The sequence below is a fragment of the Gouania willdenowi genome, chromosome 24 (assembly GCF_900634775.1).
Source record: "Gouania willdenowi chromosome 24, fGouWil2.1, whole genome shotgun sequence".
Classification (NCBI taxonomy): Eukaryota; Metazoa; Chordata; class Actinopteri; order Blenniiformes; family Gobiesocidae; genus Gouania; species Gouania willdenowi.
Window position 1 is genome coordinate 22699569 of NC_041066.1, and position 17807 is coordinate 22717375.

Here is a 17807-nt window from a genome sequence, read left to right on the forward strand (position 1 = left end):
TGCAACATTACTCCCATGTATGCCACTTCTACATCAAATTTCAATGCCTTTTCTGCACATTTTTTCCACTTTCAAGACATTTTGGGCACTTTTAAACCCTTTCCACCACTTAATGTATCATCTGTTGACCTTTTCATCATATTTCATGACTATTTTTGCCAATTTAACCACTATTACCAATTATTTTCCAGTTTAAACTTGGCTTTACGCCAATCTTGATCAGCTATTTCGGATCAGCTGATATTTTGCATTTTATGTAATTAATGTGATGGGCTGTAATGTCTGAATTTGCCGATCCGCTCAATAATGTCATTGTCGTGATGAAACTTTCTGTAGACTAATGCTAATGTTATGTTAATATTAATGCTAGGTTAATGCGAGGTAAGTGTTGATGCTCCTGTTAATGTTAGGCTAATGCTAGCTCCCATTGCATTGTTTTATCGTCTCATTTACACCGAAGAATTGTTTGCTTTACGTGAATCTGTATCAGGTCGTAGAGAAGGAATTTGGTCAGTACCAAAAAAAAAAAAAAACCCGAAATCATATGATCGGTGATCGTTTTTTCAGACTCACAGCTCGGTGATCGGCACAAAAATCTTGATTACGTAAACTAGCAACAGTAACTCAGTACCTTGGACATGGATTGGGAATCGGAGGGTTGCCAGTTCAATTTCCGGTGCAGACCAAAATACGGAAGTTGTTCTGGCAGCTGGAGAGGTGCCAGGGGACTTCTCAAGCACTGCCAAGGTGCCTTTGAGCAAGGCACCAAACCCCAACACTGCTCCAGGGATTACAGATGAAAAATAGCCCTTAGGTTAATTCTGGCATATTTACAGAAATGTATATCAATATGCACCGTCCCTATAATAAATACATAAAAAAATAAAGCCTAGTTTAAACTACAGTAATTCTTCCACTTTAAACACTTTTTATCTCCCATGGCAACCAAATAAACATTTCCATGCATTTTAGTCGTCAACACACACTTAAATTGAAATATGACATCCCTCGTCATTTTCTAACAGGTACTTCCTTAACCTGACGTCTGAGCTCCGTCTGTTTTGTCCATGAAGGACAGGAGGAAGTCATTTGGAAAGATTGAAGGACCAAAAATCTGCTTTTCCCTCTGTGTTGAGGCAGGGTCACATTGTGTATCACATTTTAAGTTGGAAGCAGCGAAACAAAAATGCTGTGTACTGTATCCACTCTGACAGGCTCCCCACTGAGCCTGACATGGCTTTCTCACACACACACACACACACGCACACACAGAGTGCTGTTGTATACATTCATACAAGTCCGAAGTGAGCAAACATCCACACATCCATACTCTGACTCTATGAATTCAATGCAGTGAAGCACCATGACGTTACGATTACTGCTGTCAACTCACACCCAGCATTAATATATTAATATTAATATATTGAACAGGACTTTGTTGCTCTATTTAAAAAAAAAAAAGCCATTTTATTGATATAACAGTGGAATGGCTTGACTTTGGGAAGACGAACCCACACGTGCCCAGTTCATCCATTTATTCAGGCGTCCTGTAAACCTTATAAACAGACAAGCCTCAATGTGTTCTGAGCAGCGTCTGCCACTGGATTAATGAATGCAGGGGCGTTTGCCACAGGCTGGAGGTTTAGTAGTGTAAGAGAAACAGTGATGGGGATTTATTCACTCAACACGTAGAACTACTGCATACATAAAAATGACCAAAATAACTACTGTAGCATGTAGCACAGCAACGCAGCTAAAACATAGAGCTGTAGTGATAGAGACAAGAGTTATGAATTATTCTAATTTTGTATCGTAAGATCACCAAAGCAGAAGCATATCCTGCTGTAAGTAATATTTTGCTTAAAACATTAAAATAATGTGGTTTGACTAAAGTGTATGTGTAACGTATTACCAAAATAAAAGCTGAAAAGTCACATAGTAAAGGAAACATTTCTGACTTAATGATTAACTGTTTAACCTTTAACATAACATTTTATTTTACAGTTTTAAGGTTTTCCACTTCCAATCTTAATCAATTATATTAAATTATTGGTTATTTTAATTGCATTTTAACACTATTTAACATGTGTAGTATTTATTTGTTAAGTCTTGGCAAAGAAACAGTTCAAATATCTTTTTCACAAAATCAAATTGTTAAAACACTTATAGCAGGTATTTTTAAACGGTTTTAAGCCACCGCATGTTTTTAAACTACTTTTAACCATTTTATCTTAACTTAATTGTATTTCACAAGAATTAAATCTAGTTTTAACTGCACAGTTAACATACGGCACCTGAAATAAGCAATTTAAAATGAAACAAGTACATCACATTCAAACATTCCTTGAATTGCCTATTAATCCCAACTTTAGAAATAAATGAATTCATCTTAAGTTTCAAGCTAAACAATGTTTAAGTCTAAGCTTCCTGTTTACTTCTGAACAAAATTGGCCAAAAAACAGAAGTGTTTATGAAACCTGTGGCTATATTTGAAAGTTCTTACCATGAGATGTTCATCCAAACACATAAAGAATCTTTCACAATAAAGTTCAGTCCTTATTGAGGGTAAAGAACTATTTCCACTGTAGCTGCTAAGCTAGCACTGCCATTGTTCCCAGTTCACCCACAGTGACAGGTTAGAGTCATTAACACCATCAGCTGTGCACACTCACAAGTGGGAGGGGCTTCCACCTGGCCCCTCCCCACTGCTTTTTGTTTTTTTTCAGATTGTAGCTCCTTTTGTCAATAAAAATCCCTTTTTCCTCATTTTTGTAAGTTTTTTTTTTTTACACTTTTATCTCACATTTATTTTTGTTGATTCTTTAACCTGTTTTTTTTTTTTTGTGCTACTTTTCATCCAAATAAGCTACCGTTTGCCCAATAAATAACACTTGTTTCTTCTTGTTTAACCTACATTTTGCCTCTTTTTGTTCCACATTTTTGCCCTTTTTCATTATTATTTGCCACATTTTGCTCTTTTAAGCTACCTTTTGCCATTACATACCACCTGTTTCCTTTTTTTTGTCATTTTTTTTTACACTTTTGACTGATTTTGGTCCATTTTAGTCACTTTTCACTCTTCTTTTGCCACGTTCGGAACATTTTTTGCCACCTGTTACTCATTTTTTGTCATTTTACTTATACTTTACTCCTAAATGTTAACTCTTTCTTTACCTTCTCTGCACGGCGACTTCGTCAAATGGCTGGCTGTGATTGGCTTGATCACCATTCAATCAATGTAACTGGACCAATAGGTTTTCAACAATGAATCCCTCTGTGAAAAGTGAGGGGGATGATTTTGGTTTTTATGAAAGTGCAGGTGTTGCATCCCCCGTAACTCCGAATTTGTCCGAATTGCGCCCACTAGAGCCAAAACGCAAATGAATACGTGCTCGGTTTTTAACTGGAGTCTGAAATGTTCCTGCTGGAGGCCCCAGAAGCTTGGTGTTTTCCTCTACCAGGGCTAACCTGGGTCAGTGAATGGAATTATTAATTATTATTATTAAGGAGTATCTTATTTTGAAAATAAACTGGACTATGCTCTACTTTCAGTTTCAGATGCGGTGGAATTTAATATTAACTGTGTTTTTCATGTTGTTCTGAGAAGTAGCAAAAACAGCGACTCCTAAAATAGGTACTTTAATAAAAAAAAAATGTTTCAAATAAAAATATATATCTATATATATTGTAGTTTTCAATATCACCAAAACAGAAATCGCGATATATCTTGACTCTCGATATATTTCCCAGGCCTAACTCGTGCACTACTGTTTACTAGTATTACTAGTACACTGACAATCTCACTAGTAGTGCTAGTAAAGCCAAAAGACTAACTAGTACTACTAGTAGAGCTAATGCAAATAAAGTAGGAGGGATTGTAACCAAATCCTGCTCCCTGATTGGTTGGAACTTTTTTGAAAGCCAATGGGAAGCCTTAATTTGCATTTACCCCACCCCCTTTTTAGCATAATAATAATGCCTATGTGTACAAGTAAGTAGGCCTACTAGTGGTGAAACTTTTTGCTTCACTAGTAACGTGTACTCACATCCTAGTAAAGCTAAATTGAGTACATGTACTAGTACTATTAGAGCCTAACTATGGTGGATATCATTGATTTTAAATACACGCTCAAACGGCTTTCCATAGAGAAGAGAAAGATTAGGAAATTAAACATGTGTAACCTTTAAAAAAAAAACTAGTGCATAATTTTCTTATGATCGTAAAGACTTGTGATCATAAATGATATCTTTGAGGACTTCATTTATCACGTCATCACTTTCTAAGGAATGCTATCAACGAGCTTAAACACGATCTGTGGCATCAATTTTTATAGCAAAATAAAACGATATGTAGTTATGGCTGACACATGCCTTTCATACCAAAAGCATCTGGAAATGAATCGCTGGGCCTACACACAGAGAATACATCAATATAAACAAGAATGTGCACTTGTTTACACTCTGCAAACTCAAACATGTAGTGAAAATGAAGACATAAACAGTAACACATGCAGTGGAATGCTTGTACGGAACATTAGGGGATGACATAGTTAGTGGTTGAGGATGTAATGGAACGGCACAAAGTGATTAGACATAATTATTCCAGTTATTTAGCCGTACTGTACAGACAATGCATGTATTTGTGCTGCGTTTTTTTTTTGTTGGATTTTGAAATAGAAGTGTCAGGTTTGTTAGCGAGATGCTAATAATTAGATCAGCAGCTAACCTTGTTTGAGGAAACAATAGCACCAATTTGACTTTGAAGAAAAGCAACTCTTTTTACAAATGTGGCCAAAAACCTTTTAAATGTACTTATTATTAGATCTATGTCTAATAAAACACATTATTTAGCACCGTATTTGTTTTATTAACTTTTAAAAATGGGACTACTACTACTACCGTTTTAGAGCCTGTGTTCCGCCATCTTGAAATCACGTGAATGATGATGTCACACGGCCCCACTGCCTGTAAACATCCCATTGTTTTCTATTAGAGTGAAAAATTCAGCCTGGTTTTTAGATCATTTAGCAGATTTTTAGATCATTTAATCAGCTTTTGGCGACAGTTCCAACTCTGCAACTCTGGTAGTAGACAATGAAGCAGAGAAGAAAAGCTCAGTACGTTGACACGCTCTGGTGGCTGAAGTTAGCGAGTAATCAAAGACTGTTGAAGATGTATAAACCCTGAGGATAGAAGTCTTTTTGGGTGGGAGTCCTTTAACAATCTGTGATTTACTCACTAACTTCAGCCACCAGAGCGTGTCAGTGCACTGTTTAAGGGAGAGTAAAGGTCCCTTAGGAGAGCTCTTATTCTCTGCTTCATTGTCTACTATCAAACTGCAGAGTGGGAAATGTCGCCCGCTGCGGTCACAGATTACTTTTGTGGCTACAACTGTTTTTATCCACTTTCGGTAAACAAAAGAGGTTTTTATCTGCATATTTAACTTTTCCTGATTATTTAGAGCAACCAAAAGTTATCAATTTGACTGAAAAAGCTGCTAAATGATCTAAAAAGATGCTAAATGCTTCACTCCAATAGAAAACAATGAGAGGTTTACAGGCAGTGGGGCCATGTGACATCATCAATCACGTGATTTCAAGATGGAGGAACACAGGCTCTAAAACTGTGAAGTAGTCCCATTTTTAAAAGTTAATAAAACAAATATGGTGCAACACAATGTGTTCTGTTAGACATAGATCTACTAATAAACACATTTCAAAGGTTTTAAGCCACATTTGTAAAAACTGTGGTGAATCCCTTGGAATAACTGAAGGAAGAGCTTCTCCACCAGATGTCACTTCATCACTTTCTCTTTCAAACAGAACAGCTGGATACAACCCATGTAATTACAGCACTAAACACGCGTACTCGCTGTCCTCCTAAACAATCACTCACCAAGAGAAAGGGCTGAATCTTCGTCTTGACCAAAAATGGAAAATACAAACTTGTGTGTGTGTGTGTGTGTGTGTGTGTGTTTTTGTTTCTGTTTCTTTTGGTCTGCTTCGCTTTCACTCAAGATGTCTCCACAAAACATCTGGAAAAGTGTGGTTTTCTCCACCAGACCAAAACATTTACTCAGGATCTCAATCGGATTTTAGAGCTGCATTGCTAAGGCGCGTCAGAAAGGTGGTGTAAGGGCACGGAACGCTGGTGTTTGGTTGTAACAATGACACAAAAAGATGAGTTGAGGGTCAGATACGAAGCTGTAGCACTGTCCAGACCCGCCCACAATCAGCAAACACCATGTAGACGCTGTTATTAAGTCAGTGATGCTCAACATGTGGCTTTTTATGTCTCAATTTTGATTATTATTCCCCCAGGAAAGCAGAGGGTGAAACTTTTTAACCCCATTTTACCTTTTTTCTTTGGCCATTTTGCAACTTTCTTAGTCCCATTTTTGCCCCTTTTCAAAAAGGTTTGACCCTTTTTTCAGACTTTAGCTCCTTTTGTCAATAAATACCCTATTTTTTGTCAATTTTTACAAGTTCTTTTTGACTCTTTTATGGTGTTTTTGTCCTTTCTTTATTTTTTTGGCTAGTTTTAATCCAAATAAGCTATCTTTCTCCCAAAATATACCACTTGTTTCCTTATTTTCCTACATTTTTGCACTTTTTCACTGTTGTTTGCCACATTTTGCCCATTTAAGCTTCCTTTTGCCAATAAATATTCCCTTTTCCTCATTTGTCCATTTTTGCAAGTTATTTTTTTACTCTTTTATCCAATTTTTGTCCTTTCTTTAATTTGTTGTCCACTTTTCATCCAAATAAGCTAACTTTTGCCCAATAAATACCATTTGTTTCCTATGTGTTCCACATTTTGCCCATTTAAGCTACCCTTTGCCATTACATACCACCTGGTTCCTCTTTATTGGCTCATTTTTTGCCACTCTTGACTGCTTTTGGTCAATTTTAGTCACTTTTCACTCTTTTTTTGCCACCTATCACCATGTCTGCCTCCAGAGAGAGAAAGAAGGACAGACACTGGGAAAGACTGATTCTTAAGATAGAGATGTTAGATTTGAGTGTGGGGAGGTTTTTGCTTTACACTGCAAACAATCACCATCCTTCCAAATATTCAAAGAATGTTTTTTTTGTCCTCCAAAAGCTGCTCTTTTCCTTTTCCATCAATAATACCTTTAACTGTGTGAGCTCTAGATCTTGTTTTGACAGGAACTGGATTTTTCTCTTTTAACTTAACTGAACTCAGAAAAAAAAAAGGCCACAGGCTCTATAAAACCTGAATTAAACTTGAAAGTGCAACGTAATACATTGCCTTACCAAGAGCATGCAGTGGTTTGCAGAGCATGGGCTGGGCATAGCCACACTATCTGCTCTGCTGTATATTTAACGCTGCTATTTTAACCCACTCTGTATTTTAGTTTTTTTGTTTTAATTCAGTGAAATGAAAAGAGCAGACAAAGCTGTGGTGGAGTCGCTCAAAGGTATTTTCTTGAACAAGGTATGTCGAGTGACCACCAGGCAACATGTTTCTGTATCAAAAGACACATTTTCTACTTTAAGATGCACATTTACCAGTTGGAACTAAGATAGAAAAGAATGGGAGACCACACAGACCTGCTGACGTGATTATTAGAGTTCAGTGGCAATAAATTGAGAAATGTAAACTGAGGATTTTGTTGAAAAAAAGACTTTCTGAAATGAAGAAAAAGAATTTGGCGAGCGACAACATCACAGAATGAAGATAAGAGGACGAGTAAAGCTGATCTAAAATTTACAGCTGGTGCTATTTATCTTGATTTTAAGGCTGTATTTAAATTCAGATTACACGTCTTTAATTAAAGCACTTAGTTCCATCTTTGTAGTGAACACCAAACTGCCTTTTAGTTTGTAAAAACTCAAATTAAAACCATCCTACGCCATGGCAACACTACTTTACATCAGTGCTAGCTAAAAGCTAACGGGTTTAAGCTTCAATCTGTGGACAAATGACAAAGACTTTAAACTATTATATTATAATGTATTCAAAAATAGCTGTGATTTCTAATAAGTATAACTCGTGGAATTATGGATCTATCTTCAAGTGAGTTTTTTTTTAAGCTAAGCTAACGTCTAAAATAAATGTAGCATGGACATTTCAGGACCTTTATTCCTTAGATACAGTCAGTAATACAGGCTAATAATGGGACGCTATCAAAAGCTTTAAAAAGAACCCGAATGTGTGCCTGTAGGAAAAAGTGAACTTTAGAGAAGAACATCCACACCTTCTAAAACATCAGAGAAGCTAAAGATGCTAAAGCTACCGTGGAACCAAAAACACTCTGACAAACACAACTTCATGAAAATAATGTAAATAGTACGTTTGCACCTGTTCTAGTGTTAATCACTAATACATTTCTCTTTATTTTTTTTAAAAACACTACTAGTATAAGATTTGGAACATATTAATATATGTAATAGAGCTGCAACTAACGATTATTTTCATAATCAATGAATTGGTCAATAAATTAATCGATGAATCATGTTTTTTTTAAATACAGTTTATCTATAAAGCACATTTAAACCCTGCTTAAGCTGATTCAACTGAAATAAAAACACAAACACTCAGGCGCACACACAAACACTGGTGTGCGCACACATAACACTTTGCGCGCGCACACAAACACTGGTGTGCGCACACATAACACTTGCGCGTACACACAAACACTGGCGCGCGCGAATACACACAAATAGTAGTGCGTGCACACAAACAAACAATCGTGGTGCACACAAACAAACACTCGGCGCCCACACACGAATACTCGTGCGTCCACACACAAACACTCTCGGTGCGCGCCCACACACACAAACACTCTGCGCGAGCACACACAAACACTGACGCGTGCAAATACTAGTGCAAGAGCACACACACAAACAATCGTGGTGCACACATACAAACACTCGGCGCCCACACACGAATACTCGTGCTCCCACACACAAACACTCTCAGTGAGCACACACAAACACTGGCGCGTGCGAATACAGACAAATACTAGTGCGTGCACACAAACAAACAATCGTGGTGCACACATACAAACACTCGGCGCCCACACACACAAACCCTCTGCGCGAGCACACACAAACACTGGCGCGTGAGAATACACACAAACACTCGTGGTGTACACACACGATCACTCGTGCGCACACATACAAACACTTGTGGTGTACACACACAATCACTCATGGTGCACACATACAAACACTCGTGCGCACACATACAAACACTCGTGGTGCACACATACAAACACTCGGCGCACACACACAAATACTCTACGCACACACACAATAATGAAATTTGTTGCCAACGCTTTTAATCATCGATTTTCATCGATTTGATCGATTCGTTGTTGCAGTCTAAATATGTAAGTTTAGTGTTAGCTAACTTGAGTTGTGTAAGAGAAACCAAAAAAAAGCAGAACACTTACAGGCAACAGCAGTAGAAATGTAGAGGATCCAAAAAACTGAACGAGTTATAGTTTTGTATTAATGTCAACAATGAGAGGCTAAAAAGGCAACTTTCATCAATGGAAGGAACGAGGCAACATGTTTTTGTTGAGGTAGAATTACAATATAATAAGGAAAGCCCAGCTCTAACCTTTCTAGTTCAGCTTGTTGAGTTCCATCACTTTGGGCAGGTGCACACTCACATTTCCTTCATTGCTGATGAAGATAAAACCATCTCCACCACTCATGAGTGTGTGTGTGTGTGTGTGTGTGTGTGTGTGTGTGTGTGTGTGTGTGTGTGTGTGTGTGTGTGTGTGTACAGAAGGAAACCAATCTGACCAACAGGATTAGTGTTTGACTTGGTGAGTGACGGCCATTCTGTTCCAGATGTTTATCACGTCATAAAGGCCTTAAGCCCTGTGTAAGAAATAAGTATGAACACAATCCTACACACACACACACACACACGCACACGCACACGCACACACACACACACTGTAGATATTAGGCCTGTGCAAGATATTGAGAGTTGATGATATATCGCAATTTCTATTTTGGCGATGTAGAAAATTACAATATCACCTATAACAATATGTTTTTATTCAATTGCTAATTATTTTATTAAAACACTTTTTTTTTTACAAGTTGCTACTTTAGTTACTTCTCAGGACAACATGAAAAACTCAGTGAGATTGATTATTGATTGCGTCCTAAACAAGCCACAATACAGAACTCAGTCACTCACTCACACATGCTGTCCCTTAGGGGAGAAAAAGCCAAAGGTGGTACAGTATATTATGCAGATGTGTGGTATTTTACATCAGCAAATTTAACCCAGAATTGTCTTTTTGGTAGGACTTTATTGAGTTCCAAAAATCTAGATTTATATCGTATATCGCAATAATCAGAAAAAATATCGAGATATGAATTTTGGCCCGTATCGCCCAGTGCTAGTAGATATAACTATACACAGCAGGTGTATTTCCAGGTGTTCCATTCTCACACAGATTGGAACAAATATAAAGTCCTTTATATTTAGATATATTTAGAATTTTATGTATATGTATAAGTCCTAACTAGTGCACAATAATGTTGAAATCACTCGTTTTCCCGCATAAAATCTGTGGCTTTTCAACTAAAATGAAAAAAAGGTCAAATTCAGAGACAAATTTTACTGTAGGGCTAAATTATACTGTATATGACATTACATTATTATGTTTCTTTTAAATGTGCAGGAGGAGGGGGTACATATATGGCTTCAGGTTCAAAGTTTGGGGACCACTGCATGGTCTACATCACCTCTTGGTTCTTGGTTGGTTTTACGCAGCGAGTTGTGCGTAAAGCGCACTGGCTGATGACTGGCGCGCACCAGCTGCACGTGGTAACTTAAGGTGTAACTTATATATTCTATTCACAATGTAAATATGATCAATCTGAGAGTTTGTTGTAATATTTATAGATCATGTTCTGCCAGGTTTTCACTTAAAACGCAAAGAAAAGCGCATTCCTAGTACATACTTATTGATAGTTATTGATCGTTATTGGTTATATGTGGCTGACAGAGATGTTTTGGCAAACGTTCCACTAGGGAGGCACGTCCGGACATGAATTGTAACTTTTATTGTGAAAAATGCCCCTGAATCACGGTAAAAGATCTCACCCAGATACTGCCTGATGTCCTGCAGGATTTTCGGAGGTCCTCCGTTGAGCTGGAACAGCAGAGATAGGAAGCAGAAGCAGAAGAGCGCAGCCATGCAGAAACCATAGCCTCGCACTGGGAACCTGGGAGGAACGGCTGAGGAGAGGAAGCTGTACTTCTTGTTGTTTCTAATGTGGTGGTTCGCGCTCTGGCTCTGGCTCGGGCTGTTGCTGTGAAGGGGACTGCTGCTGAAATTCTTCATCATCTCCTCCTCACAAAGCGCAGTGAAAAGTCACCCATCCGTGTGTGGGGAGTGAAACTGGTCCCGTTAGGATCATTGGAGTCGGACTCCGAAGTTCTGCTGCTGCTGCTGCTGCGCCACGGCTTTGGCTTTGGGTTGCGTTGCTTTTACGCACGGCTCCAGTTCAGTCCCTGCGCGTTTCGGATGACTGTTCCTTCCTTTCTGTCCTTCCAGCTGAGTTCAGGGTCCATCCTTCTGCTCACAGTCATTGTGAGTGTCAAATTACTGAGGAATAACTTCCACCTCCGACGGGATTTCTGTGCAGAGCTGTGCGTAAAACAGCGACACCTGGCGTTCCATGTCAGATACTCAGCGCGTTTCCATTTATTTATTTATTTATTTATTTATTGTTAATCTTGTCATTTTTAAGAATTTACTCAAGGATGAGCAACTTTTATCACAACAGGGGGGGGGGGGGGGGGGGGGGGGGCACACACTAAACTGTTCTTATATCTGATCTGAGGACCAAATTATAGACAATGTCAAAATTTAGAATAATGACCAATCTGAGCTTTAACACAGGAAACAACCAAAGATTTGGTCTGTTTTTGTTGATGTTTTGTATATTTTTCATGTATGGTTTTGTTGTTCTGTGCATTTTTTGTGCATTTGCATTGTCTATTTTTGTATTATTGCAGTTTTTTCCTGTTGCTTTATGAATTTCTCAGTTATTTGGTGTATATTTGTTGTTATTTAGTACATTTTTCTGTAATTTTTTTGTGTTTTTGGAGTTAATTTGTGCATTTTTTTTCCTGCTGTTTTTTTTGCTAATGTTTGTCATTTTTGAGTACTTAAGTTAATATGCATTTTTTTGGAGTCATTTTTGTTTATTCTTGTTGTCCTTTTGGGTTTTTGTTGTCACTTTGGATATTTTCCAGTTGTTTTTGGGTATATTTGTCGTCATTTTGTGTATTTATAGTTTTTTTCTCTTTCTTGCTCATGTTTTCTGTCGTTTTTGTGCACTTTTGTCATTTTTTTTTGCAAATTTTAGGAGTTATTTTTTGTGAACTTCTGTTGTCGTCTTGTATTTGTATATTTTCCAATTGTTTTCCGGTATATTTGGTGTCATTTTGTGGATTGTTGGAGTAATTTTGTGTGTAGGGTTTTTTTTTTTTTGGTCATTTTTGTGCATTTACTTGAAGAAAACATTACACCAAAAGCCCCCAGTTGCCATGTCTGAGTTAACAATTCTTCTAATTTACCAATTGATGAAGCTACAAATCTATATTTAATGATTTTCCAACAGATGGATGCTTAAAATCATGCCTTAGATGGATTAAGTCGTCTTTGCACCACACAATGAATCACATGATAAACAGGCGCTGCTGAGATAAGCCTGTGTTTACATCCCAGTCTCTTCTCGACATCATTTATATTTCAACAGCGGGTTCCAGAAACCCACAATTAGACTGCACCTGCACTCAGGAGGTCAATTCAGGAGTAGACGGAGGAGCTTTCACTTGCACCAGCCTGGAGAGAAACAGACGCTGTGGAAACCAGTTTAACTTTAATGAATAAATGCTATAAAGAAGGTATTTCTGTTTATCGTTTCAGATTTCCTCCTGTTTGTTGCATCTATAAGAGGGAATAAAGGGAAGAGCTTTTGGGGGTCCATCCATAAAATGTAAATCCTTGTTTTAATTACAAATAAAATGAATTAAAAGTGACCAAAAATGGTGGAAAATGTGGTTAAATGGGATTTTAAAAAACACAGAAATTGGTTAAAAGTTGCAAATTAGAGTGGACAAACAAGTGGTAAAAAGGGTTCAAAATGTCAATATTGGAACAATAAGTTTAAAATGGCAAATAATGGGCATAACATACAATGAATGTGGTTAAATCTGCAAAAAATAAGCATGAAATACGGAGAAAAGAGGTTAAAAGTGACAATAATGGGTCAACATTTGCTGGGAAAAGGGGTGGAAAGGGTTTATAAGTGCTGAAAATGTCTTGAAAGTGAAAAAATATGCAGGAGAGGGATTAAAAGTTGATAGAGAAGTGGCAGGAATGGGAGAAATGTAGCAAAAATGCATTAAAAGAAGCAAAAATATGGCAAGAAAAAGTGATGAAAATAGGTTTTTAAAATATGGCATGTTTGGTGTAAGTTGCAGAAAAATGTCAAAATACGCAAAAATGGACTCAAATTGGTAAAAAAAAAAATAATATTTTAAATCTTAGTTACAAGAAGGCATCTGGCTAGCAGGCAGAGATAATCAGTGTGGAATTTAAACAAGGGAATGGCTGAAATATTCATAAAACTGTTCATTTTTACCAACAAGTAGGAATTAAGTATTAGTTCCCTAAAGATGAAAGTTATTATTAATAAAAAAAAACTATATTTTCTGTCTTAAATTAAAATATATATGTAAAATATATCTTAAAAAATGTAATTTGTACCTTAATTTTATGTTTTACCCTGAAAATAAATGCAGCATGCGTGTGTGTGTGTGTGTGTGTGTGTGTCAATCACAGGGTCAGAGAATGGAGAGAAACCTTTTTATTATATCATCAGAATGACAAATAGTTATGAACATTAGTTGTTTTCAATACACAGGCAAATCTGTATATGGACAATCATTAGGTAGATGAAAACCAAATAAAATCATTTGTACACATATTTACAAAAAACAAAACAAAAACATACTGTGGTTTTTTTACGGCTATAGAGCAAAAAAAAAAAAAAAAATTAAAATAAAAATGCTAAAAAGTATTGCTGTTCATATAGTACAACTAATTACAGGTGACATGATTAAAAGAGCAACAAAATAAGTTATTTAAATATGAATTACACATACAGAATGCCTACGTTCTGCTGAGCATTTTGTATATGTAATTAAGAATGTGTTTATGTTGTTTTCAAAATAAAAGTAAAAGTGAGTAAAAGAAGGTTAAAGTAGAAGTAGAAAACGTTGGCATTGGGGACTCGATGGTGATAAAATACCAGTATAAACCTATTTTTAACCTGTGGAACTGCTGGATTAGCCGTCTAAAGTGCATGTACAGTGTCAGTAATATGCTCATTATTTACCAACACTTTTTAGCATCACTTGTTTTAAATGTTTTAAAATCTGCTCAACAAGTGCCCACTGCAAAAAAAAAATATTAAAATAAAAGCTGCTCCAGTTTGTAACGACTGTTGGTCAAAGTTTCCAAACGTGAAATCCACAAAATCTGTCGTCAGCTTCGTTTTTTTGACTTTTTATCTCCTGCTTTCACTGAAAATGGGAATAAATTAATTTACGATTTCCAGGTTCAGTTTTTCTTCTTCTTTTCCACGTTCGTTGCACGTGTTGCCGATTGCTGCAACTGCTGCAACTGCTTGTAGACGAATACAAATTCAGCCTTTATTTATTTATATTTTTTAAACTTCTCTGAAATGATCTGAGCTGAATATTCAATAAATATATCAGTTAAAAATAAGAATGTCCCGATCCAATATTGATATCTAATATTGGTCCAAAATCAGGAAAGTATTGGGTTACTGTATATCAGCCTGAATCAATAATGTGTGATAAATACTGTTTTTATTGAATTTATTAAGATTATTTTTTCAGGGTCTGCAAATAAATTTTAATTCAATTTTTTTTATTTATTCAATTTAATTGTAGAATATTTTGATGTTTAAGTGAAGCTAATATTTTTGCAATTTAATTAAAAACATGATTTTATTTATATATTTTTGATTTACTGAGGTTATTTTTCTGTGTTTTGAAATGTATTTAATTTATTATATTTATTCTATTCAACTGCAGAAAATATTGTTATGTTTAAGTTAAATGGTTCTTTTGCACTTATATATACTTATATCTGTCCAATCACAGCAAAAATGAAAAGTATTGGATCATATCATTTGTTTTTTAATGTTTGTTATACTGTATAAATAAACGTAACAGCTCTTTTTTATATCAGCATTTCATTTGAACTGGATTTATCTTTGAAAGCATAAAATACAGTTGTTTAAAATTGTGTGCAATGTTTAAATTTGAAAAGGAATAATAATTTTTTATTTTTTATTTTTTTTAAAACCCCAGAGCTAATGGTTATTTTGAAATTTAAAAACACAATTATTTTTTTTTATTTATTAAGGTAACTTTCTGGGTCTTCATTTTTATTTTTCATATATTTTATTCAACTGTAGAATATTTTTATTTTTAAGTTAAGCTAATGATTGTTTGCAATTTAAAAACATGATTATTCCATTTTTTTATTATTATTATTTTTTTTTTTACAGAGGTTGTTTTTCTGGTTATTACATTTTTTTTTTCTATTCTATTGTAGAATATTCTTACAGTTTAGTTAAGCTAATGGTTATTATTATTCAATTTAAAAACATGATTTTTTAGTTTATTGAGGTTGTTTTTCTGGGTCTTCAAATGTATTTTTTAATTGATTTTATTATTCTATTATTAATTTGTATTTATTGACGTTATTCTTCAGGGTCACCTATTTATTTATTTTTATTATTTATTCTTTTCAGTTGTAGAATATTCTTCTGTTAAACATTAAAATGCCTGGAACCCTTTGGTTAATACTAACAATAATACTAATAATAATAATAATAATAATAATAATAATAGGAATAATTAAACCGACTGTTGCTGACTATTCTTCTCTGTTTGAGTAAAATCAAGACTTTTCTAACATTCTATACGAGAAAATAAGTCTTAAAAGTGTGTTTGATCCGCAATGATTTTGTATCGGATTGATATCAATATCGACCAATAACTGAAGCAGAAATATCGGTACCGTAACATGAGTTAAACGATAGATCGGGACACCCCTACTATGTTAAAAACATCCGTTTGTTTCTATCAGGAAGTTGAAAAACTGTGATTTCTGTAGAAAAAAACCAAAGCTTTTCATTAAAACCAATGGAGCCACATGTGCAGCCCAGATGTGCAGTGAAATACAGTAGGAGATGACATCACGGTGTCAGTGACTGGTCTTCAAAGTAAAGGCTGCAAAATGAAAGAAGCTTTAACTGCCAAAATGGACAAAAAAATGATGATATGTGTCGTAATATAATACAAAGAAATCCACGGCTCGTCATTGTTTGGTGAATTCAGTGAAACGTCCAGAAAAAGGAAATTTTAGAAAAACGTGTGCTATCATCCTTAAAGGCAGATCCAAGTCTTTTCAGAATAAAAGTCTTTTATGAAAAGGCATCTGATGTTAAGTTGTGGCGGTAACGCCGTAAACGTAGGAAGCAACGACACAAAATGACCTTTTAGTGGACGGGAAGCAATGCTTGTGCTGTGCTCAGACCCCTCCTCAGCCGGTTAGGCTCCGCCCCTCCCCGTGTGCACTGACCAATCGGGCTTCGTTGAGGAGTCGGCGAGCGTGTCTCTGGTCGTGCACGCCTGCTTCCCACACGTTAGTCTCCGTTAACGCGGCCACGCGGCTCAGGGAGTCGATCCCTGCCCCCGACAGACAGGAAGCGTACATGGGCAGGCCGATGGAAACCAGCCAATCAGAGACTGAGCTGATGCTGCCTGGGGGCGGGGCCTTCCGGCACAATTCTGTCAATCCTCCCGAGGGAATCTGTGACAAAAAAACCCCAAGGTATTATTTTAACAGGACATTTTGATATAGTTTTAGTCTTTTGACTAAAATGGAACTTTGTTTTAGTCGCAATTTAGTCTGTTTAGTTTAGTTTATTCAGACAAGGTTATTATTTTCTTGCTACTGTGCTAACCGTTGCTACTGTGCTAACGTTACTGCTGTGCTAGCATTGCCACTGTGCTAACCGTTGCTACTGTCCTAGCATTGCCAGCATTGCTACAGTCCTAATGTTGCTACCGTGCTAGCATTGCTACAGTCCTAATTTTGCTCCCGTCCTAGCATTGCTACTGTCCTAGCGCTGCTACTGTGCTAGCGTTGGTACTGTGCTAATGTTGCTACTGTCCTAGTGTTGCTACCATTGCTACTGTCCTACTGTTGTTATTTTTGCAACTGTGCTAGCGTTACTATCATTGCTACTGTGCTAGCATTGCTATCATTGCTAATGTGCTAACGTTGCTACTGTCCTTGTGTTGCTAGCATTCTAGCGTTACTACAGTCCTAATGTAGTGCATTAGTAATGCATTGCCAGCATGCTAGCATTGCTACAGTCCTAATGTTGTTACCGTGCTAGCATTGCTACAGTCCTAATTTTGCTCCCGTCCTAGCATTGCTACTGTCCTAGCGCTGCTACCGTACTAGCGTTGCTACTGCGCTAGCGTTGCTACTGCGCTAGCGTTGCTACCGTGCTAGCGTTGCTACCGTGCTAGCGTTGCTACCGTGCTAGCGTTGCTACTGTCTTTGCGTTGCTACCATGCTAACATTGCTACTGTGCTGGCGTTGCTACCGTGCTAGCGTTGCTACTGTCTTTGCGTTGCTACCATGCTAACATTGCTACTGTGCTGGCGTTGCTACCGTGCTAGCGTTG

At 36.7% G+C, this 17807-nt stretch overlaps 2 protein-coding genes across 6 annotated transcripts in view; both read right to left on the reverse strand.

The window, feature by feature from the left end:
* The window catches only part of usta (uronyl 2-sulfotransferase a), a 54842-nt gene extending 43219 nt beyond the window's left edge, over positions 1-11623 (reverse strand). Inside the window, exon 1 of the mRNA XM_028440401.1 lies at positions 11101-11623. Within this exon, the coding sequence (XP_028296202.1) occupies positions 11101-11344 (244 nt within the window). The 5' untranslated portion in view covers positions 11345-11623. The remainder of the gene's footprint in view (positions 1-11100) is intronic.
* Positions 11624-15587: 3964 nt separating this feature from the next.
* The window catches only part of sash1a (SAM and SH3 domain containing 1a), a 270649-nt gene continuing 268429 nt past the window's right edge, over positions 15588-17807 (reverse strand). For all 5 annotated transcript variants that reach the window (XM_028439240.1, XM_028439239.1, XM_028439242.1 and 2 more), the window contains one exon: positions 15588-16921. In XM_028439240.1, the coding sequence (XP_028295041.1) occupies positions 16652-16921 (270 nt within the window). In that variant the 3' untranslated portion in view covers positions 15588-16651. The remainder of the gene's footprint in view (positions 16922-17807) is intronic.